General features: G+C 41.5%; 4 protein-coding genes across 4 annotated transcripts; 3 read left to right on the top strand and 1 right to left on the bottom strand.

Moving 5' to 3' along the window:
* Nucleotides 1-4883: 4883 nt before the first annotated feature.
* LOC120113118 (phosphatidylinositol transfer protein 3-like) lies at nt 4884-6716 on the bottom strand. Its single transcript, XM_039133925.1, has 4 exons — nt 6561-6716; nt 6101-6277; nt 5554-5652; nt 4884-5006 (listed from the first exon to the last, which is right to left on the bottom strand). The coding sequence occupies exons 1-4, from the start codon at nt 6627-6629 to the stop codon at nt 4884-4886; spliced, it is 468 nt and encodes a 155-aa protein (XP_038989853.1). The 5' UTR covers nt 6630-6716.
* Nucleotides 6717-8867: 2151 nt separating this feature from the next.
* On the top strand, nt 8868-13598 carry LOC103705927 (disease resistance protein RPM1-like). Its single transcript, XM_039133321.1, has 2 exons — nt 8868-9328; nt 10738-13598. Exons 1-2 carry the CDS (start codon nt 9052-9054, stop codon nt 13158-13160), a joined length of 2700 nt encoding a protein of 899 aa, XP_038989249.1. The 5' UTR covers nt 8868-9051; the 3' UTR covers nt 13161-13598.
* A 4130-nt stretch (nt 13599-17728) lies between these two features.
* LOC103705917 lies at nt 17729-19573 on the top strand. The gene is made up of 4 exons (XM_008789827.3): nt 17729-18129; nt 18205-18416; nt 18643-18910; nt 19174-19573. The coding sequence occupies exons 1-4, from the start codon at nt 17890-17892 to the stop codon at nt 19480-19482; spliced, it is 1029 nt and encodes a 342-aa protein (XP_008788049.2). The 5' UTR covers nt 17729-17889; the 3' UTR covers nt 19483-19573.
* Nucleotides 19574-22000: 2427 nt separating this feature from the next.
* Nucleotides 22001-23986, top strand: LOC103705882 (pentatricopeptide repeat-containing protein At3g53700, chloroplastic-like). Its single transcript, XM_008789769.2, has one exon. It carries the CDS (start codon nt 22001-22003, stop codon nt 23984-23986), a length of 1986 nt encoding a protein of 661 aa, XP_008787991.2.

Here is a 23986-nt window from a genome sequence, read left to right as displayed (position 1 = left end):
GTGCCGGCGGCGCTCGCGGCCGAAGCCGGTGGCCACCGCACGCTACGTCGAATCGGTGAGTCCCCGTTCCCTCTTCTTCCCAGAGCTTCCTCTCCTCCTCTTTTTCCTTCCTTCTCTCCCGATCCCTCTTTTCTTTCCCCCTTTCTTCTCCTGCGAGGGGAGGCAGTGAGTTCGGGAGAGGTTGGCCATGGCCGGCGGTGCCCTCGGCCGGCCTGCAGCCGACGCCCGTGCCGGCGGCATCCTCGGCTGGCCCGCGGCCGACGCCCGTGTCAGCGCCGTTCGCAGCCGAAGCCGGCTGCCGCCGCACGCGACGTCTCCCCGGTGAGTCCCCTCTTCCTCTTTTCTTATTTTTCTTTTCCTTGGTCCTTCCTTCCGGCACCACCACCTCTTGCCGGAGAAGAGGTGGTGGTCCGGCCGGGGCTGGCGGCCCTGTGAGTCCAGCCCGACCCGGGGCTTGTGGGTTTTTCTCCCTCTCCTGTGCCGGCCTCCTCCCCTCTGTTTCACTGTTGACACAGAGGGGGAGAGCACCCCACAGAGGGGTTTCTTTTCTTCTGTTAAACCCTACCCTAATGCTCCTTACCTTGGCCGGTTGCAGTCGGGCAGTACCTCCCCCTGGTAGTCCCTCCTTCCTCTTGGAGCTTCAGGCTCCTTTGCCTTCGGCTCCAAGGCTTCGGCTCTCTCACTCTCTCGTTCAGTATTCTAGGGGGTCTGTCACTTGGGGTTGCCGGCAGAGGCTTAAATAATTTGTTTAGAGGATGAAACCCCCCTCTGAGAGGTCCCATCCTCTCCTTTCCTCCATACTCCGGGACTGGCCGCCGCCCCCCTGTCTCCGGCGCGCCGGCATCGGCTGCCAGCAGGGGGTGAGGTAATCCTTCCCTGTCGGTCTTATCCCTTTGTTTTTTTTTTTTTTTTAACCATTATAATAACCATTATAATAGTACTGCCCACAGTAAAATTTGGGCCCAAACCCTTAACTGGGCCTATTTCTTATTGGGCCTAGTAGGTTCTGGGCCCGGACATTACACATCTCTACCTCATAAGGCATATTTAATTAAAAAAAAGTTAGACTCTAAAATAGAAATAAAAGTTAGTGACATGTATTTCAATTATTTGGTTGGCAAAAATTTATTCCATTCTAATTCAGAAAAGAATTTTTTTTAATATTCTCTATTATTTAAATTTTATTATGACTACCATTGAAATTCTGATTACATACCGGATATATCCAAAAAATATAGTTATTCTGGTTCCCATTTCAACTTATTTGAGTTCTGATTCAATTATTAGATAAAACGAACTAAACGTGATTCGGTAACCTTAGTGTTCTAATTTCGGCGGCGAATCAAACATGCCTGGATCGATTATTACTTTCAAAACCCCAAAATCGCCAATTTATTCCTGGCCATCTAAAATTCAAACAGGGAGGTAGGTGGGCACGGTACGATTTAACTCCAAAAGATGTGCCTCTACCGACACCAAATTATGGTACACCTGCTCTAATTTTTTTTCTATCTTCTGATGGACAGGGAGGCTCACCCACCTAGTATTTATTGTATGAAAATATGTACGACAAAGTCAAGACCAGCAATTTCTACATCACGTGGTGGTCCCACCCGAGACTGCTTCCAGTTCGTTTCTGGGCTTGCTTTAGAAGTCGGAATGCCGTCCGTTGTTAGCCAATCTGCCACCAATCGCATAAAATAACACATGTGGTCCTAGAAAAAAATATCTCATGCCAACGAACGCCATATTCGGAGTTTTGGATCTCACACTCATCCGAGAGAAAATTTGGGCGAGGACTGTAGAGTTGAGGATTTCCTACGCTTGCTGCAGCAGCACGGCCGGAAGATTTTAAAAAAACTTACTAAATTTTTTTAACAATAAAAAATAATAAATATAAATATTTTTAAAAATTTATTTAAAAATAATTTATCTAGCTTTTTGATATCTAAATTTACTAATCAAATTTTTTACTCAAAATTCATTAAATACTATTTTCAATGGATAATATAGCTAATTCATTTAATTTTTTTTTGATATAGTTGACTGTAAATAAAATTTTATTAGTTTTAATTTTGAAAAATTTTAATTGCAAACATATATGACTTAGTTTGCAGAGGATGCCAGTGCTGACTTCAACAAAATTGCAAAGAGCAGTCTCGAAGAGCTTGACGAAGCCAGTGCCAGGGGTCTGCTTGTAACTTATATGAAGCTTTTACTTTTACAATACATGACAACATTTGCTATTTTGCAAAATCTCTCCTCCAAATAACAACAGTTCTTCTGATGTAGCAGATCATGGCAAACCTGGAGAATCTGAAGCAAGCTTTTGAAGGGACTGCAGAAATTAACAAACAAGATATTGAAATGAATAAGAGGGTTTGAGGATCAGATCAAGCAGGACCGAAATGAAGGCTTGTCCTTCAAGAACCTATGGGAAAAGGCACCTCAAGGAAAAGAAGAAGCTAAATTTGAAGCACAAAAGATTGGAGAAGTTACAAAGAAGAGGGCAGGATCGACAATCCAGAGAAATATTTGTGCTCATGTCATTGCTGCATGTCACAATTGGAAATGCTGTTGCCACTACTCCTGAGGTAGAATGGAGAAAAGTTGCAGCATAGGGTTTGATATTTGTCGCCCTGCTTGCTCAGTACGTTTACGAGCAGAACCTGTCATCAACAAATAAAAAAATAAAAAAAGAGAGCAAAAGATAATAGTTGAATCTTCTTCCCTTAATAAAAGTGTTTATGTTTTTGAAAAATTCAAACCACTTTTATTTTTCTCTATGTTAGAATAAGTAGCTCATATTGAGTGATACACTGATATTCTCATTTGAGTGGTACACCGGAATTCTAACGGAATGGAGTGAAGCGATGGCATCTATTTATCTTCAAGATAATTATCTAATATTTTATTTTATCAAGAATGCTGATAGGGGTTGGGGGTATGGAGCTAGGATTTAACTATAAATATTCTGTAACTCTTGTTATTTTTGGAGATAGTAAAATTACATTTGTTTTACTTTTGTGGACGTAGATACATTGCTGAATCACGTAAAATTTGTATGCTTGATTTTTTTTCTCTGCCTCTCCCAATTTTTTTTACTGTTCATCATAGATTCTTCCGATTTTCACCGACCAACAACGTCAGAACGGCCCGGGCCAAGCCTCTTCACGTGGGAGGGTTAGCGTCTTCTCCCAAAAAAAAAAAAAAAACTTACCTTTCATCTTCCCGTGCCCTTCCTGTTGGTGTGGTTCTCAGTTTGCGGTGGCTTCCGTGGATGAGGGGGGAGAAGCCTCAGAAGAACCTCTATCGCCGAGGAAATAAAATTGCATATGAGGCTACCCAACGCCTAGACAGCAAGAGATAATAAACCCATTACCAATTCCTTCAAGTCCTATAGGCTGTCGAACACATTGTGCATTGCCACACTAGAGACTCAATGAGCTGGAGCCTTTTTTTTAAGCCGAGGCCTTAGACGACCGCCTCAGTCATCTAAGGATTGAACCGGCCCTGTGCACCAGACATCGCGGAGGCCCGACACAGCAAAATGGACTATAAGGTGCGCCTGTATGGTTTACTATATCTGGTTAGATAGAAATGGCCGAATCTTTAAGCATAGATGTGTGCATTCGAGAATAATAATGGACAGAGCTCTATTTTAGGTTGCTGAAGTATCCAGCATCATTGCAGCGGCAGTGTCTAAGGCGACTAGGAATATCTGAGGCTTCCGTTCAGCTTATATAGCGGCCAAGATGACTATCGAATTTCCCGAAGCCTTCACCACCTAACTTCCTCAAGGTAAATTTCAATGGCAATGTCTTAGATCGTGGTAACATAGAGAAAGTGGGCTTTGCGATCAGAGACCATGAATCCATATTCGTAGCAGAGGCCGATGCACCTTCGAGGAGTCTGTCATCGGAGTAGAGCTAAGAGCAGCTTAAGAAGGCCTCATCCATGTAAGGCGCGCGTTGGGCGCATGTAGCATTTACCTGGAAGGCGACTTAGCTATGATAATTGACTGAATCCAGAGACAACACAGCACTAACGAGCTACACCCATTGCTGCAGAACATATGTGGGATTTCGAGGGAGCTTGACGCTTTACGAGCCATGCGCATCTTTCACTACCAGAAAACACGCGTATAGTGACGGAAATTCCCGTCACTATACCATGTTTCCGGTCACTAATACGGAATTTGTGACCGGAGTTTCCGTCACTGAATTGGTTATAAAAACACGCGTCACTAAATTCTCAGTGACGGCGCCGATTCCCGTCACTAAACTCCGTGACAGAATCAACGTCACTAAACCATTACAAATCCAAAAATTAAATATTTAAGAAATTATGTATTTTCCGTCACTAACCAGTCATTGAGTTAGTGACGAAGGTAACTTGGTCACTGATTTTGTCACAGAATTCGGTCACAAATGTGGTCACTGATCTGTCACAACCTTTAGTGACAAATTTAGTCGTCACAGACATTGTCACAAATTTTGTCACTAAATTTGTTATTAATTCCGTCATTGATCCAGTGACAAGGTTACCGTCACTAATTTATCACAACTCACCGAGTAGAATCATTTTTTAGTAACCAAAATTATGTCACTAAATTTATGGCTGCTCGTCACAATACTTGGTAAACAATTCAGTAACCAAATTTAGTCACTGATCACATTCCAATAACCTGGTACATTTGGTACATTGATTGGCTCATAATAATAATAATAATAATATCATTAATAGTAAAGGCATTCAACATTACGCAAAAGTTTTTTAACATATCATTCAAAATAGGCATCAACATGTCCTAAATCCATCAAAATCAAAGTATAAAAAGTATGTCATAACAGAGATTTCATTCCTCCTAGGAATGCAAAGACCTATCCTAGGATTGCTCTCTTGAGGGCATCCTTGCTCAGGACAAAACCCTTGGCCAGCATGCTGCTCACCACATCCTCTGCCTTCCTCACTGTAGACTCAGTTGACGAGAGCTTCCCTTCCTTCTGCAGCACCAGAAAAAAAAGAAGATGGGAAGACAAAAATAGTGAAACCTTTTGAATTAATATAAGTAGGTTGAAATTACAAAACTGGAACTGGAAAAACAAAACAAAACAAAAGAACCAACAATTACAAGCCTGATAATCTCACTAAATGGTTCCCAATCCCTAAGACAGTAATATATAAAAGGTCGTTATCTCTGACATGTTCCTTCTTGTTGAAACATAACATGCGATCAAGACCTATAATCCCAAAAATGAAAGACACAGGAAAAATTTTGGTCCACCAGTTCAGAACTTTTGTTTTTGAAAATTATCACCACAACCTACTGGTACAATTATAGAGTAACACTCGAACGATGAAACGCTAATGAACGTGGCCCACACGGCTTTGTTTTTTCATTCATTCTTTTTTCAAGGAGAAAACCACCACGTATACAAAATTAAAAGCAAAAAGTCACAATATGGCTTTCATGTCATGCAGAAACCTGAGAGTCAGATGATGAAGAAATATATTAAATATTCATAATTTTCTCTTATATTTCCCTCCCACCTGAAATCCAGGCCTCATAACAAGAACAGATCTTCCATATTTGTCAAAGTAATCAGCCCGGTAAATCTTTCCAGTAGCAGCTTCATGGGCAACATCTTCCTAGTAATCAACAAGAAATTACATCTAGAAACAGAAAGCTACAAACAAACTTGTAATCATGTAGGCTTTACCAAAATATCAAGAATGAGTGGACTCTAAAAATTCTATGCAGTTGATAAATAGCAACTTATCTGCACTTTCTTTCAAAATAAGGGCTTTGGAGATATAAAAATTTGATGCAGATTCTTCCTTCTTACAGTTGAATGATGGCACACTAATAAACTAAATGAATGAGGTAGATCACTTAATCTTTGCGTTCTGTCAATTTTTGTTTCGCTCTTGCCAAATGTGGGCAAATGGTCATTGTGTCTTTTTGATTTAATGTTTTAATAAATCTAGCCTCTTCTTAGATTTGTGAGGAGTTAAAATTCAGAAATAATTTGATTGGTCAGTGACCAACTTGTGTTAAACTACAGTTCTTCAAGAACATAAAGAACTCTACCCATACCCAGCGAATGGCTTCTGGCTTGTATTTCAATCTCCATTTCACAGTCTCTTTCAGCATTTTACTTGCCTTTTCTGCATTCCAGTTTCTTGACCGGAGGTACCTTGATATTGAAGCATCTGAACAGAAGTCTGGCATTGCTTCCGACAATGGACCAATCATCCTTCGAACTTCATTTATCTGCTTGGAAAAGGCATCAACATTACCTATATATGATAAGCATGATACAACAGGAACCCCTTAACAATGTTGTGAGACATAATATTCCATAAAGATCTTAACATGCTTGCTCAAAAAAAGAAAGGAGCTTAAGATGCTCTTCAAGTGAAAACTATAGGATGCTTTTCAAGTGAACACTATAAGATGCTTCAAGTGATAACCAAAATTCGGAATGAAGATGTCATGCATAAAACTTAAGAGGCATAAATAGAAGCATTTAGTTGGTTAAAATGAGTATGTTTACCTTTGCTTGCTGTTCTTCAGGAGACAAGGCTTTCTCAACAGCACTCGATCTTGATTTTCTCAAAGGCATTGTTATATAATTTAGCAAACTTCTGGAAGATCTAAAAATTAAATTAAAATGAGTACATCTGTATACCAGTAAGAAGATCAATAACAAAGATTGAATTTGCCTGTGAGGGAAATTTATAGCTAAATGAATCGACAGAATCAATATATTTTATTTCATAGAAGAGAGTCTAGCTCCTATGTAAATAACTTTAAATACCCAAATGTAGCCTATCTGGAAGAAAAAGAAATTAAGTTTCATTGATGTACATGATGCTGTTAGATATATGTTTTACATGATTCAGGGCTTATCTATCTTGTGCTGAGATTATTTTTCCAACAAAGCAATGAAATGTTTAGAATCAATTTTAAAGAGAGAAAATTATACAGCCATCAATTCTTACACAGATACAGTAAATTGACTAAAGAGAAGCATATTCAAATGACATGTTAGACAAATTAAGAAAAACACGAACATTCAATTAGACTTACATCTTGTAAGGATCGGCACCAGTGAAACCAGGAGGTTTTGGTATCGGAATCAACACATGTGCACAAAATCAAAAGAAAAACAAACAAATAAAGAACAAATCATGAGGGCGGAAAACCCTAGAAGTATGAACTATAGCGCTAAACAAAAATCTCTGTTGTATATCCACAAATTGCAGCCTCCTGGAAGTGGCGGAGACCTTTTTCTTCAACCAAAAAATTACCCCATTACATCAAAAACCACATAATCATCCAAATCTCTGCTGTATATCCACAAATCGCATCACAAGAAAAAAAAACCCCAATAAATTAAGCTTACGTTCCACCATTTTATATGAACCAGACACCGAAATCACCCAGAAAAAAATATAAAATTAGTAACAAAGGGACAAGCACAGGTACCTCAAGCAATATCACAAGCATTTCATCAAAAATCCGAGGCGAAGAGATCTTATCAGAAAGACCGCCCCGATCTCGAGCATTTCACGAGAGATACAGAACGAAATCCCGCGATGCTGGCCTCGGACGTGAGCTCTCGAAGCGAGAATCCGTATTCGAGGAGACTCGAAGAAGATCAGGTAGCTCTCGTCGGCGTAAGGAGGAGGAGAAGGGGTTAGGAAATCCGGACGGTCATCCCTGCCGTGGACAGCCTTCCGGTTAGGGATTTGTTGGATTTGGGTTGGGGGGGAGGAGGAAGGGTTAGGGATCGCCCGGGGGGGGTGTGGGGGGGTTGAGGGGCGGCTGCAGGGGCTAGGGTTTAGGGGGATTAGAATTTTGGTGTTGGCACCGGGCGGGCGGGTCGGGGGGGGATTAGAAATTAAGCGCGGCACTTAGATTTCCTCCTTTTATCTTTTATCTTTTTTTATTTATAATTACTCAAAAATATTATTTTAAATATTTTTGGAATTAGAAATTAAATTTGGTGACGAAAATTTCTGTCAATAATCCGTCACTATCAAAAATAATCTTTTAAAAATTTATAAACATTTGGGTTGCAATTTTTGTGACGGGTGAATTTGTCACTGTCTCGTTGCAATTTCGTTTACCAGTTTTGTGACAGATATTCCGTCACTATGATAGTCACTAAGTTTTGGCGCCCACCCTACCCGCATATTTTGTGACTGGTCGGTCACTATTTTTACGCCACGGTGACCAAATTTCTGTCTATCACTAATCCGTCACAAATAGTGACTGATAATGGGCCGTCACTAATTTTCCGTCACTATACGCATGTTTTTTAGTAGTGTTTCGGAAGGTGAATAAAGTTGCCAACTAGATTGCATCCTTTGCCGTGCACTAGTCGGAAGGTTTTCTTCTAGAGAGAATTGAGGTTGTCTCGTCGCTTTGCTTCAAATACTTGTTTCGGATTGTTCTGGGTGCACCTGGCTCGTATAGTGTGCGGCGCTCATTTATCAAAAGGGAAAAAAAAAAAAAAACTTTGATCAGACTCCTAAGCATTTTTTACCTTTTCTATATTAGAAACCGAGCAAACCATTAGTTAGATAAGGTGATGATGCATTTCATGACGTAGGTGCAACGCATGCAATGTTTAATTATCATCCCAGCAAGCACAAAAAGTGTGCGGAAAGCATCTCTCCTTCCCACCCCCACCTAAAAATTTTAGTCTATCTGTGTCCCACCAAGAAACCTTCACAGCGCCAGGATTTCAACAGTCCTGTTTCTCTCTCTCCACATTGTGGGGCCGCCACCAGCTGACGCGGCATCGGACCTCGTCTATGGATGATTTGATCTGTGCTAGCTGGGAGACACCGCCTCATGGACTTGGTGATAAGCTTCCAGGTCACAGCCAAAGACTCGGAAGAACCATTCAAAAAGATTACGAGCATGGCAATGACCTAAAAGAGTTCTATTGCATAGGTGGTGGAACAACCTCCTTCCAAGCTCCTTGTGCGTGCATCAGAGAGAGAGACAGAGAGAGAGAGAGAGAGAGAGGAGGTATGGCAGAGGAGGTGGTGGGCGCCGTTGTGGAGAAGCTGTCAACCGCCGCCATCAATGAGCTGGGAGCGCTGCTAGGAGTTCGGGATGACATGCAGTACATCAAATATCAGCTGAATATTATGAAGGCTTACCTAAGGCGTGCTGAGGAGAGGCAGGACGCTAACTCGGTTGCAAGGACCTGGGCGAAACAAGTGCAGGAATTGGCCTACGATGCAGAAGATTGCATCGATGAGTTCATGTTTCATCTCAGCCAGCCGACTGCGCCCGGCCTTGCAGGTATAACTCTAAATGATGCCCAACTGAAACAGACCAAATATTTTCAGAATCCGTGATATGATGGCCTATTGGTTTTGAGAATCTGCGAAACAGACCAAATATTTTCCATGTCCCATCTATTTTGATCCCGCTGGTGACTTTTTAAGACATAATTGTTTTTGATTGAGGACCAAAGACTTATTCTGTACCAAACTTCTTCCTTTTTTTTGTACCAAAGAAGGATTGGGATAAACTTGGCCTAGATGGAACCACGCAAAACCAGTATACAGCATTAAAAATTGTGATTCCCACCGCCCAAAATCTTTCTTCTAAATTGAGCTTAATCCAATTTTTAAGATAAAGAAGATTGATCCTGATTACCGAACTCCAATTTCGTTATCTTTTCAAAATCTGAAATAGCTGGCTTTTCTGTGGGAGAGCCCTACCTATGTAAGGTTCAAACCCACAGCTACTCTTCTCACAAGAGATCCAGTTCTTTTGGATATTCCCATGTGGGTCTCCTCTCTCTGGGTGGCCTGTGTAGTATAACACTTCTTTAGGATCCAAATCCTCTGTAAGGAGCCCAAACTCCTGGAACTTACCCATAGAGTCCATCTCAAAATTTCCAGAAGTTTCTCTCTTTTTTTTTTTTTGATAAAAATGGAGGTTGCAGGAGCTTCCCCCAGTTTTCATTCCAAGCAGAAAATATTTACAAAATAGTAAAAGAGAATTTACAAGAGAGATGGAAGAATTGAGGCTTGTTACATAGTAGGTGCCAAAGAAACAAAACTCCTCCAAAGCTTCTCATGCTCCTCTGCTTTGCTGGTGCAAAGGCACTCCCGAGTGTGGAATCTACTTAATGCCCTTAAAAAAGTTGCATGAATTGAACTAGACCTTTTTGAAATATCCGTGAGTTACGTTCCTCTCCAAATTTCCGAACAAATAGCTGCTAAAAGTTGATCCCCTGCCCTTCCATACACTGGTTGATGGTTCTTGATCCTCTATTTTGTACAAAGATCGTGCAGACTTGTCGGCGAACCTTTCAGCTTCAGTTGCGACTGTTGCGTTTTAATGGAGAACCGGATGCTTTTTGAAAACTGGCACCTTATGAACCAATGGTTGGCTGCCTCAGAGGTGCTGCCACAAAGAGGACATCCATCAGAAAGATGGAATTTCCACAAGTTCCAAAACCTCCATCAAAAGAAATTAATATGGAATTTCTGTTTCTTCTTTATGGATTAAAGACCTTCGGTACATTCAGAGTAGATAGATGCATGGTAGACTGACATGTTATGGATCCGAGCCCAAATTGAATTCCATCAAGAAAAGACAAACTTGGATCTTCTTTGAAATTTTTATTTTTGAGCAAGTTGGATATATATGAATCTTGTTTGAAACTTCTGAGTGGGTTTACTCCCGAACTTTTGCAGGTGCCCTGCAACGTTGTATGCGCTTCCTGCGCACTTTGAAGGCACGCCATCGGATAGCTAATCAGATCCAGGATATCAAATCTGGAGTTGAGCGTGCCACCCAGATGAGGTTGACCTATAATATCAGCGAGACCACCCAAGGAGTCGCCACCATCCCTGCTCCACTGGATCCTCGATTGCCCGCTCTCTTTGTCAAGGAAGCGGAGCTGGTCGGTATAGACAAGCCCAAAGAAACGCTAATTCAGTGGTTGACCACAGAGAATGAGCCTCAGCTCAGTGTGACTGCGGTGGTCGGCATGGGTGGGCTGGGCAAGACCACTCTCGTTAGGAAGGTCTACGAGAGTCTGAAGCTCGGCCAACTTTTCCAATTTTGTGCTTGGATCACCGTATCCAAATTCCATATCAAGGATCTTCTGAGAGACATGATTCATGAGCTCCAAAATATTCCTGGACAGGAAACGGACCCGCTCACGCCTGTGCAACTGATTGAAAAGCTCAAAGACCACCTTGAGGACAAGAGGTATCTGATCGTTTTTGATGATATATGGGACACGAATGTATGGGAAAACATCACGCCTGCATTAGCTGATAGCGAAAATGGTAGTAGGGTCGTGGTAACTACTCGGAAAGAAACAGTAGCAAACACCTGTCGCTCTACCTTCCACGGTGGTCATGTCTACAATCACCAACCTCTCTCACATGAACAGTCCTGGGATTTGTTCAGCAACAGAGTGTTCAAGAACTCCAAGGAAGGTTGCCCTCTAGACCTCGAGGAATTGTCTGATGCTATTCTCAAGAAATGTGGGGGGCTACCACTAGCCATCGTTACTATAGCTGGTCTGCTAGCAAGCAAGCCCAACAAGACGAGGGAGGAATGGCGGAGAGTGCATGATGGCCTTCGATTCGAGCTGGAAACCAATCCTGACCTCGAGAGAGTGAAGCAAATACTGAACCTCAGCTACAACGACTTGCCTTACGACCTCAGGTCTTGCTTCTTGTATCTCAGTAAATATCCAGAGGACTACGAGATCAAGCGCAGGCATGTGGTGGAACTATGGGTGGCTGAAGGGTTTGCAAGAGGCATTCATGACATTAGTGCAGAGGAGGTTGCGGAGCGATATTTTGATGAGTTCATCAATAGGAGTATGATTCAACCATCCAAGGTCAGCTGGGATGGGAAGGTGAAGAGTTGTCAAGTCCATGATGTGATGCTCGAAGTCATAGTTTCGAAGTCAAGGGAGCAAAATTTAGTTTCTCTTCTCGGCGAGCGCGGCACAGCATCATTGACGTCGGAACAAAAGATTAGGCGTCTATCTGCCCATACATGGAGCCATCTCGAAGGCACAGATTTATCTCATGTCCGATCAATAACCGTGTTTGCATATTTCGGATTTCCATTAGTTCCTGATCGATTGAGGCTTTTGAGGATTTTGGATCTGGACAAAATATGGTTGCACGGTGGACATCTCGAGTGGATAGGGACATTAGTTAGCTTGAGGTATGTGAGTATTTATTTGCTGCAACGTCATGCGCTCCCCGAGTCTTGGGGAAATCTTCACGAGCTAGAAACACTCAACGTCAGACCTCGAGTGCAACTCACGAGTATCACCGGGCTCCAAAGACTACGTCAACTTCGGGGATCGCCTCTCCATTTGCCCAACGGAGGAATCGCGAATCTGAAAGCCCTGCAAGCACTGGGAGACGTGGTCTGTTCAGCAGGCCGAGGCCAGATGATAGAGGAGCTAGGGGAGCTGACTCAACTCAGACACTTAAGCCTGATGGTAGTCGCACCCGTGAAAGCATCACACATCTCCTCGGCGGAGATGCAGCGTTTGTCTGCATCTCTTGCAAAGTTGAACAGCTGCCTCCGCTCTTTGAAAATAAAAGTGACGGACCTACTAGACCAGTTTCCTTGCCTGGAGTCTGTATCCCCTCCTCCACTGCAACTTCAAAAGCTGGCACTATCGGGGCCTCTGAAAAAGTTGCCTAGTTGGGTTGCTTCCCTGAAAGATGTGACTGAGATTAGACTACATGGCACTGAATTGGAGGATGGCGACATAAAAGACCTTCAAAATCTACCCAATTTGGTTAATCTCGAACTGAGATATAATTCCCATGCTGGACGGGACTTGTGTTTTGCCGGGGAAGGATTCCCAAGTCTCAGAATCCTTGTTCTTGGAGGACCTAAATCCATGAAATCATTGACATTCGAACAAGGAGCAATGCCTAATCTCCGGAGACTTGCTATGAGATTTAATGGAGGGTTGTGGAGCGGTTTGTCTCACAACGTACTAGTTTATGGACTCGAACATGTTCCTGGGCTCAAGGAAATTGCCTGTCGTGACCCTCGAGATTCTGAAGATAGACTGCTACCCTTGGAAACCCATCACAGGCATCCTCCATATTTCGTCCTCCCTTTATAGCGACAAGGCAAGCGTGGATCATCCTCACAGCTCTCTATTCCCATGATGCAGATGACTTGTCGGTCCTCCCTTCCCCAAAGCCATCATCCAGCGGTAAGTTATCTCGGGTTGTTTTATTCCTCTCTTTATCTCTTGTGCTCCTTGTCGTTTCTATGTTTTCAGTTGTAGCCGGGCTTCTATCGATGATGAATTAGTTTTCTTTCTAGGTTTGATTCGTTTGAAGATGTTTGTACTTATTTCTTTTGATTTCATATCAATCCCGCTGATAATTAGTTTTTCTCAAATATACAAATTGCTGACACCTTCTAGGTGTCCTTTTCTAGGTGAAATAATTTTTCTTTTCTTGGCGGTAAACCAAGCCATCCTAAACATCCTAATTTAGCCCCCATGTAACCGGTTCCCGCCCAACTCAATATAATTGATGCAGTGCACGATACATCTAGCAGGTACTATACTTAGTCATCTCTCATATATACATATATACATACGTACATTATATATATGTATGTATATATAGTATATATATTGTTCAGATTGGATCATGGAATTCTACATCAATAATCTAAACCATTGAATATGATATATCATCTCTAAACTATTTATATACAAAAAAAAAGGAGACTTTTATTTTATTCATCCGGTGGTTAAAAACTTGTATAATTTTAATATGTGAAACAATATATATATATATATATATATATATATATATATATATATATGACCATTTAATGCATAGGTTAATAGTTTTCAAATTATATGATTATTTATATATAAGTAATTTAGAGATAGTAAATTACATTCAGTGGCTCGAATCTTCAATATGAAAACTCTATTGTCTAATCTAGATCTCAATAGATTTGGGGGGAGATTTGAGATATATATAAAGGAGAGAGCGATTTTGATACCATATAATTATCCCAAAATATGAAGTGGGGTCCCATTTTTACAAAGAAAAGAATATGCACATCATTGTAGGATATGTAGTGGGATCCTACACTGTCGGCTTTCCACCGACATTGTAGGATGGGTAGCCTTTACCTAACTGGAGGTGGAGTGGATCTACAAGGAAGATGAAGGGCCAGTTTGTTTAAAAAAATTAAATCATCTAATATTCAACTATAACTCTCAAAAGCTGCAAATATTATCATATCTATAATTTTAGGATTTTTCTTGGATGATAGTATTTTTTTCCTTATATTTAGGAATTCCATGAGTGCCATAAGAGAAACTTGGATCATTCATTCAGCACAAATTCCTACAAAAATTTTAGGAAACACCAAAGCAAACCTCAACCTCAAAAAAAAAGAAAAAACAAATCAAGGTACTAATGAAAATAATTGGCTCCATATCTATTTGGCTAGCAGCTCATGTTTTTATTGGTTAGCAAGCTGAGTCCAATTGAATCGGAACTTTCTTGATGATCCAGTGAGTTTTTTTTTCTGGTTTGAAAGGACATATGATTTAAGAAATATGGACCCCAAATAATGAAACACGCCGTCGATATTGAAAATTAGTTAAATTAGAGGAATGGAACGAAGAAGAAGAAGAAGAATAGATGAAAAATGGCGCTTCTTTGCGACCTTTGCTCGAACACTCGGCTTCTCTGCATCAGACGCTCCTCCATTTTCCAAACCGGAAGCCCTCGGAACCCGTCAGCGACGACGGCTTCGGCGGCGGAGAGACGCAACGCATCTCCGCCGAGGAGCCGGTCGGCTTTTGAGACTCACATCTCCCTCGTCCTGGCCCTAGCCTCCCGGGCCTCTTCCGTCTAAATTGGTTGGCCGGCGAGGTCTAATTCATCTGAAGAATGAAAATAAAACTGATATTTGCGTTGTGATTACGACTCCATTTTTTGGCAATTGTATTCGAAGTGCAGCATTTGTGCTGATTTTGTAGGGGGCGAAAACGTAAAGTTTTGTGAAATTTTTATTAGTTCAGTTTAGTGGAAGATATTCTCTTGTGTTTTATTTCAAGTGCAGCACCTCTCTGATTGAAAGTCTGGTGCACAAAATCTGAAGTCTCAGAGGAGTTTTTCTGAGAATACATATATGCATCATTACAATGATCTAGTGGCAATATTATATCTCTGTTCAACTGTTTATGATATATATTACAAAATTTTATGACCATCAACAGTTTTCTTTATTTCTTTATATATATATTGAGAAAACGAGTTGTAATTTGCTGCAGCAGTTCTCCGATTATTGTATTGTGTCATAAACAAGGTAATTAGTTTAATCGGTCCAGATGATTGCATTAATATAATTAGCTGATCCATTCTATTTGATGGCCAAAATAATTTTAGAAAATAAGCAGCAAATCATTCACATCATTTGCATGCACAAGAAATTAATTTCCCTCCTCTCTCTCTCTCACACACACACTAAAAATAAAAGAGAAAGAAACTAATTTCTATTGTCAATGTTTAATATTTTTATAACAACCCAGGACCTCGCCCAAAATAGCTATCCGGAAGGTATTATTTGGATTCCTTGATCCTATATAAGTACTCAAAATCTATCCAGCGAATAAACGATGTCGGACTAAACACGCGCCTGCACGGGTCCTCACATACTCCTCTTATTTAAGCTCTGACGTCCTCGTCAGGCTAAGATTTCAAATCTATTCAAATCTAATCACAAACATCACAATTGGCCCGTGGTTAGCTTCAATAGATCTGTGCTGCAGTATCTTCTAGTCCATATAGGAGATAGGCTAAGTCTGCTTTGATACTATTTGTAACAACTCAGGACCTCGTTCAAAATGAATAGCCAGAATATATTATTTGAGTATCTTGATCCTGTATAAGTATTCAAGATCTACTCAGCGAATAATTGATGTGGCACTGGTCCCACATTTCTACATTTTATTTCAAAGTGTTACAGGTTTGTTGGTTGTGTAACTACTTCTCTCAAATTTCATGATTTTGATTATTGTAACAGTTGGTACTCTCTCTCTCTCTCAAAAAATAAAAATAAAAATAATATATATATATATATATATAGAGAGAGAGAGAGAGAGAGAGAGAGAGAGAGAGAGAGAGAGAGAGAGAGAGAGAGAGAGATGCTAAGCACCGAGAATCCAAATTGCTTGAAGCTCTAAGAAGCGATACTCAATTCCAAGTGAAAGAGGATGCATTAGTAGAAGTTGCACAGGTAGAAGCTTCCTTTTCTTTTTTTGAAATATACAGGTAAAATTTCATTAACATGTTTTTGTAGGAGTGAATGAATTCATGGGGGAGTTCTGATTGTGGATTTCACCTGCTCTGTTCTTCTGCAGTTTAACCCCCTGTTTACACTCCCTTTTGCACGTCGCAATGAAATAACACTGGAAGTTGAAGGTAAGACCAAATACAGCTCTACGACATATGCAAATATACAGTCCTTTAGATGTCGGATTTGGAGTGATGTCGGGACGCTGTTTACAGAGGAGAGGGGATGCTGTTTACAGAGGAGCCCTAAGGTCTCCGCGACCTTGGGACTTCTCATCCTGGCCGAAACCACTGGAATTCTTTCTCAACTGGTATGGAGGGCGAACATGATTTGCTCCTCTTTTGAGTCGAGCTTGGGCTGGTCAAATAGACCGCCATGCATGCCTTTACAAAAACATTTAGTAAATTGGCTTTTATTAAAAAATATCATGTTAACTTAAGCAATTGTTATAGTGAGCCTGGACAAAAGCTAATAGATCATCATGAAATAATTTTCATGATGAGTCATCCTCCCTAATCCAAATAGAAGGTTAAACTTGATTGCAAATCCAGCAATGCCATAGCACATATGAGCCATTAAATCTTAATTGTAAATCCTTAAATAAAGCTCAAAACCTTTAGAAAACTACATTGCATCACAAGCATCTAAGGATTTTATATGGTTATTGATAGATGTTGCGTTACCATACATCACTTTTTTTGTTAATTTGCTGGTAGTCATTTTTTTAATGAATTCTTTGTAATTTCATTTCTCAGAGGATACACTTGAACCCTTAAACAATTACAAGATAATTAACACGACCAAATAGTTTTCATTCAACCCATCCTCACCTTATAACACATATTCAATTGAAAAAAATGGGACTCTGAAATAGGAATTAAAATTAGTGACATCCATTTCAACCATTTAGTTAGAAAAAATTCATTCAAAAAAAAAAATATTATTTATTATTTAAATTATATTACTGAAATTCTGATTACAAACCAAATATATCCAAGAAATACAGTTATCCTGATTCCCATATCAACTTATTCCGTAACCCTAGTATTGTAATTGCGGTGGCGAATCAAACATGCCCGTTGGATGAACTATTACTTTCAAAACCCAAAAATCGCCAATTTATTCCTGGCCATTTAAAATTCAAACGGGGAGTTAGGTGGGCACGGTACGATTTAACTCGAAAAGATGTGCCTCTACCGACACCAAATTATGGCAGACCTGCTCCAAATTTTTTTGGATCTTTTCATGGACAGGGAGGCCCACCCACCTAGTATTTTATTGTATGACCAACAATTTCTACATCACGTGGTGGTCCCACCTGAGACTGCTTCCATGTCGAGGCTGGGCTTGCTCAGAATTCGGAATGCCGTCCGTTGTCAGCCAAGCGCCAATCTGCCACCAATCGCATAACATAATACATGCGGTCTTAAAATCAGTAGAAAAAATATCTCATCCCAAGGAACACCATATTCGGAGTTTTGGATCTCAAACTCATCCGAGAGAAAATTTGGGCGAGGATGCTATTCAAAGCAGCAGCAGTTCTGCTGATAGCGTTGTTGGGATTGGGTTATCAATCCATCCAGCCTCCACCTCCAAAGCTATGTGGCCCCCCTGTCACTTCTCCCAGAATCCAACTCAAAGATGGAAGGCATCTGGCCTACAAGGAAGCAGGAACTCCCAAAGAGAAGGCTAAATACAAGATCATCATAGCTCATGCCTTTGGCTCTACAAAAGATTTTGGATTTCCTGCGTCTCAGGTCATGCACCGATAACATCTCTGTAATTTTCAGCTATAAATGTTCATGTTTCATGACTATCCTTGTTTTGCTCAGGCACTGGTGGAGGAGCTTGGAATATACTTCCTGTCATTTGATCGAGCGGGATATGGGGAGAGCGATCCAAATCCAAAGCGCACTGCGAGGAGTGAGGCTATGGACATCGAAGAACTTGCTGACCAATTGGAGGTCGGGCCAAAATTCTACGTCCTCGGGATCTCCATGGGAGGTTACACGATCTGGGGCTGCCTGAGATACATCCCACACAGGTCTGCTTTGTTCTATGAAAAATAGCACTACTGAGGGAACTCAAAAAGATAATTCCATCAGTATTGATGTAATTTTCTTGGGGGGCGAAATCTCAGCCATATGGATTCAGATCCAGCTGGTGTTTAAGAGAGAGAAAGCCCATCTCTTATAAATATCAAGAAAGTATTATTGAATCAATTCTCACAGGAAGATGTTTTAACTTACAAAGAAAGATTCTGAATATAGGTTGGCAGGAGCAGGACTGGTAGTACCAGTCATCAACTACTGGTGGCCTTCTTTTCCGGCTAAGCTATCCAAAGAGGTCTTCGGCAAGATTCTTGTGCAGGAACAGTGGTCTCTCTGGATCGCACATCATTTTCCTTCTTTATTGTATGGATGGATGACTCAGAAATGGTTCCCTTCTTCAGCATCAGTCGCCGGACACCCAGATCTGTTCCCTGAAGAAGATAAGGAAATCTTTCAGAAATTCCAAGCAATGCCGAATCCCTCTAGGGTATAGTCCCTCAGAAGCTCATCTAAAGAATAGATTACTCGGTTACTGCCCTGTTAAATGTTCAAATATCTGTCCCATTTATGCAAGTAACGCTACTCGGCAGATACTATATTATTTATCATGCAGGAAGTAAAGAATCATGCAGTAACGGATCTGATCATGGGAAAAAAACAAAATTATTCATCAACTTTATCATTTTGATGATGATGTCTGCGTAATTATCTATTTCTTGGCAGCTTCAAACTGCTCTGTTTTTGTTTCAGGATAAGGCAACACAGCAAGGTGTTCATGAATCACTCCATCGAGACATGATGGTGGCATTTAGCAAGTGGGAATTTGATCCTATGAATCTTAGCAATCCATTCCCTCATAATGAAGGCTCTGTTCACATCTGGCAAGGGTATAAAGACAGGTTGTGCCGAGTGGAGCTACAACGCTATGTTGCTGAGAAGCTCCCCTGGATCCGATATCATGAGGAACCTAACGGTGGGCATATGTTCATGTTTCTTGATGGTTACTCTGATAACATCCTCAAGCAACTTCTCCTTGGAGAGAAGCCCTCGGTTATGTGAATGTAGTTTGTAAAGCTACCGATCTTGTGTTCTCCATTTCTAAGCAATTACCATATGAAGTTCCAAAATGAATGTGTAAAAATTTTGTTCATAGATAATGCCCGAGAGAGAAGGCGCCGCAGTAATTACCACCTATTAATTGGTTAGTTTGACAGACCCAAGCCTTCCAACTCTTGCATTTCATACGGTTTAGATGACGGTGGCCATGACTTTTTTTCCCCTTAGTTTCAACTCTCAAGGTTTTCAGAAGACTCTGAATCTCAGTACTCTACTGATACAAGTCCACCCTTACTGGAGATCTTCCGCTGAATAAAAACTGCTCCATGTTTTCTTACCTGAGAGTGGATACAATCAGAAAATAATAATAATAATAATAAGTACCTCTTATTGAGAGATACTAGGATCCTGCCGGATCCTGGTTATGAATGGCCCCCTCTCTGAGTAAGGAGCCAACTGCAACAAGAACGTTACGGGGGAGATTGGCATAATCTTCGCATCAACTAATAAAATTGGTGGTGCCACATGGCTTTATGGACGTTGGATGGTCCTCCTTTTTAAAGCGCTTTTGGGCAATCGAATCTGCAGATGACCTACTATACCAGCCGAGGGAGATTATGCGGCACTCAAGAACGATGGCATGGGGATCTGATTGGCTTATGTGGTGTACCACATATGGTTGGACAGGAATGCCAGAGTCTTCGACGACAGACAGGAGTATCCATGGAGTGTCATCAAAAGAGCCCGTATCCAGGGGAATGAGATCATCAGGACTATTACGGCAAGTTCATCTGGGATGGCCAGGAATATCTGGGACCTCTGCTCGGCTGTTGCAGCGCTCAGGTTCCTTTCTATCTCTTGAGAGCCCCTACCCTTCGGCTATCTAAAGGTTAATTTTGATAGTAGTGGTCTTGGAGATGGCGACAGAGTCGGTGCAGAGATCTTAACTCATAGATGATTGCTGCGGGCGGGCGGAGCACTGATAGGCTATCAGCTATAAGGGTGGAGCTCAGGGCAGCATGGGAGGGCATCTTCTATGCGAGACAGAAGCTGGGGGCCGCGTGCATCATCCTTGAGGAAGACTCGGCCACAATGATCAACTGGATATAAGAGAAGGGATGGAGAGGGGAGGGGAGTCTCCTGCTATGCGATATCCGTCTGATGTTGAGAGATTGTAGTGCTTTTCAGACAGTGCACGTGTATCGGAAAAAGAATAGGGCTGCAGATTGGGTCGCTTCCTATGCTGCGTGGCACTCAGAGAGGTTTTTGGCCATATCAGGTGGCACCCCCCGCCTTTGTGTCAGATTGTAGCTTTTGATTCTGCTGGCTGCACCTACACTAGAGTAGGGTGAGCAGTTGTCCCCCCCCCCCCAAAAAAAAAAGGCAATTCTATGAGTTATCCATCCCATATGAATCTCATGGCTTATCATTTCTGTGCCATTGAGGACTGCTCATCCTCACCTTTTTTTTTTTGCTACCTTATCATTTCTGTGCCATTGAGGACTGCTCGTCCTTACCTTTTTTTTTTTGCTACCTTATCATTTCTGTGCCATTGAGGACTGCTCATCCTCACCTTTTTTTTTTCGCTACCTTATCATTTCTGTGCCATTGAGGACTGCTCATCCTCACCTTTTTTTTTTTTTTTTGCTGCTAAAATAGGTGATTCACACAAATCTAATATAAATACATAAAAAAATAAAATAAAAAACAACTTATCCCGAAAAGCCCCAAGGGCAAGAGCACTGTCACTCCACAGCATCTCGTTTGAACGGTGAGCAACAAAAAATGCCATCCAATAGCGGCTCTATTAACTTCTCGATATATGTGCTTGACACTAAAAGGGATGTCTCTTCTCAAAAGCTCCAGATATTCTGAAGTAACGGATGGGCACCCACGTCCTTGGCTAGGCCCAATCCACTCATCCTTGGCACCCACCTCCTCGGCTTACGCTCAGCCCAACTTTAGGTTCAGAGACGAAAGTGGGCCCGTCCGGGCCCGGACATCCTCACCGTTACTGGTCCAGTCCGGTATCGGCCCATTTCAAACAGAAGAGAGGAGTGGGATTTAGGGTTTTCCTCGAGCAAAGGGAGGAGGCTTTTAGGGACGAAATTGCCTAGAGTGAAAGGGAGCGGGAAGGAGAGCAAATCCCTAATTAGTTAAAGGAAGGAGAGCCAGGAAGAGAGCAAATCTCTAGCCCACCTCTTCCCGTCTCTGGATTTCCATGCATTGCTCTCTTTACCACGCAGGATGCCTTTCGATTAGAGTCCGCAAGCAATTGTGCTTTTCCCATCGATTCCTGAGATTTTCCCATCTTCGCAGCACCGTCGAAGCCCTGGATTTTCCAGAGGAAAGTTCCGATTTAGAATTCTATGATCGAGAACCAGCTCAAAATCCGATCTTTTGTTCACCGTCTCCAAATTGGGAGCCTCATCTCTGGTTTCATGATCAGAGCTTTGAAAGGAGCTGCACTTCTAGGTGCGGCGAGCGCTGGGAATCGGTCCGAATGTGTCTTCGTCGAAAGATGCAAGAGTGCGCGAAAGGTGGGAACTTGGTGGAAGCCTTGGATGTTTTGAGGCTCATGGAACCGAGTGTTCTTGATTATAATGCACTTCTGCATTGTTATCTCAAATCAGGCCGTGTTTGTGTTGATGAATTGTGGAAAGTTTTTGAAGGGATGAAAAGATTTGGACCGTATCCAAATGTTTGGACATTCAACGCACTCTTTAATGGACTGTGTGCACTAGGGCGTTTAAAAGATGCTCGCTTTATAGTTGAGGAAATGTGCAGTTATGGGTTTGTTCCTTCTTTTGCATCACTGAAGAGATTGATAAGGAAATCTCTCAGTTCAGGTACCCTTGAACTCTCCCTCGACATACTAGGATTGATGCTGAAATTTGATTACTTGCCGACATTACCGATTTTAAATTCATTGATCTCTAAACTCATAAGAGCCAGCAGGGTTAGCGAGGCTTATCATATTTTTTCAGAGTGTTTGGAAAAAGGTTTAGTTCCTAATGTGTACACTTACAATCCCATTCTTTTTGGTTTATGCAAGTCAGGCCAGAGCTATACTGCTTTGTTATTTTTCTACAGTTTGAGAAAGAAAGGATTTTGTCATAATCTGTACTCTTTTACGGCATTGGTTCTTGGATTCAGTATGGAAGGGCTGTGGAAAGAAGCTTATCGGGTTTTGGAGCATATGCGTGATGATGGGTATATGCCTACTGTTGTTGTGTACACTATACTTATTAAATTCCTCGGTAAAGATAGGAAGATTAAGGAGGCAATCAGCATTTTTGAGACCATGGAGAAAGAAGGCTGTCATCCAGATTTAGTCACATATAATATACTACTCCATGCGCTTTGTTGCCACAATAAGTTCCAAGAAGCCCGTGAGGTGGTTCAGGTTATGGAAGAGAAGGGGTACCTTCCTGATCAGTTCACCCACTGTGCTCTAGCTAGTGGTTTATTAAAAGCTGGGTATGTAAGAAATTCCCAAGATTATCTGCTCAATATACTTTACAGGAGAAATGATGTGGATACTGTCGCTTGGAATGTCTACATTCATAGCATATGTTGTGATAGCAGAGCGCGAGAGGCATTAAATTTGGTGAATAGCATGTCAGATATGGGGTTTGTCCCAACGACTGTAACATATAACACCATACTGAAAGGGCTTTGCAGGGAAGAGAACATTGATGATGCACTGGAGGTTTTAGATCATTTTGACTGGGGTGGAAATGGACCTGACTTGATTTCCTTTAATACAATTTTGTCTGCAGCATGCAAACAAGGAAACTCTTCGATGATCCGCAGGATTCTTTATCGAATGGACGTTGAAGGAGTGAAGCTTAATGTTGTCGGTATGACTTGTTTGATGCGCTATTTTTGTAAAGTACATAAATTTGTAGAGTGCTTGAAGCTCTTTGAGCATATGATATGTGATGGACACAGGCCTACTGCAATGACTCTAAATGTACTAATCAACAGCCTTTGCAAGAATGGGTTGCTTGCAGACGCATACAGGATATTTAATGAGTTCAAGAATATGGGGACATTCCCAGATACTGCATCATATAATATTCTCATGTGTGCTTCAATTAGGAAAGCTGACTACGTCGCAGTGAAGTGTTTGTTGATCGATATGTACAATCGTGGTTTGGTGCCTGATGCCATCACCTATGGATCTCTGAGTTATGGCCTTTGCAAGGAGGGGAATGTTAGCGCTGCCATGCATTTGGAGGACTGGATGCTAGAGAGCGGAGTTTCACCAAGCATCTCTTACTACAACACTATAATGGATGCTGCATTTAGAATGGGTAGATTGTGGGATGTCCTCCTAATACTGGTTAAGATGGAATTAGAAGGAGTTGAACCGGATGCAATTTCTTTCAAAATCTTAAGCCGTGCAATGGGAAAAGGTGGAAAAAAGCGATTTCCTAAGGCCATGAAGTTCCTTGAATTCCTGATGAACAGAGGGGAGAAACCTCTTGACCTGGAGGTTTGA

Source organism: Phoenix dactylifera, chromosome 14 (genome assembly GCF_009389715.1).
Source record: "Phoenix dactylifera cultivar Barhee BC4 chromosome 14, palm_55x_up_171113_PBpolish2nd_filt_p, whole genome shotgun sequence".
In the NCBI taxonomy this organism is placed as follows: Eukaryota; Viridiplantae; Streptophyta; class Magnoliopsida; order Arecales; family Arecaceae; genus Phoenix; species Phoenix dactylifera.
This window is presented reverse-complemented; position numbering and strand designations above follow the sequence as displayed.

Excerpts from the sequence above, each read along its gene's own strand:
- LOC103705917 (XM_008789827.3), top strand. The coding sequence starts at position 17,890 with ATGCTATTCAAAGCAGCAGCAGTTCTGCTGATAGCGTTGTTGGGATTG. Across the intron at positions 18,417-18,642 it reads CTGAGATACATCCCACACAG|GTTGGCAGGAGCAGGACTGG; the intron begins GTCTGCTTTGTT and ends TTCTGAATATAG. Across the intron at positions 18,911-19,173 it reads CAATGCCGAATCCCTCTAGG|GATAAGGCAACACAGCAAGG; the intron begins GTATAGTCCCTC and ends TTTTTGTTTCAG.
- LOC103705927 (XM_039133321.1), top strand. The coding sequence starts at position 9,052 with ATGGCAGAGGAGGTGGTGGGCGCCGTTGTGGAGAAGCTGTCAACCGCC. Across the intron at positions 9,329-10,737 it reads GACTGCGCCCGGCCTTGCAG|GTGCCCTGCAACGTTGTATG; the intron begins GTATAACTCTAA and ends GAACTTTTGCAG.
- LOC103705882 (XM_008789769.2), top strand. The coding sequence starts at position 22,001 with ATGCAAGAGTGCGCGAAAGGTGGGAACTTGGTGGAAGCCTTGGATGTT.
- LOC120113118 (XM_039133925.1), bottom strand. The coding sequence starts at position 6,629 with ATGCCTTTGAGAAAATCAAGATCGAGTGCTGTTGAGAAAGCCTTGTCT. Across the intron at positions 6,278-6,560 it reads CTGAAGAACAGCAAGCAAAG|ATAAATGAAGTTCGAAGGAT; the intron begins GTAAACATACTC and ends TTTTCCAAGCAG. Across the intron at positions 5,007-5,553 it reads TTATGAGGCCTGGATTTCAG|AAGGAAGGGAAGCTCTCGTC; the intron begins GTGGGAGGGAAA and ends CTGGTGCTGCAG.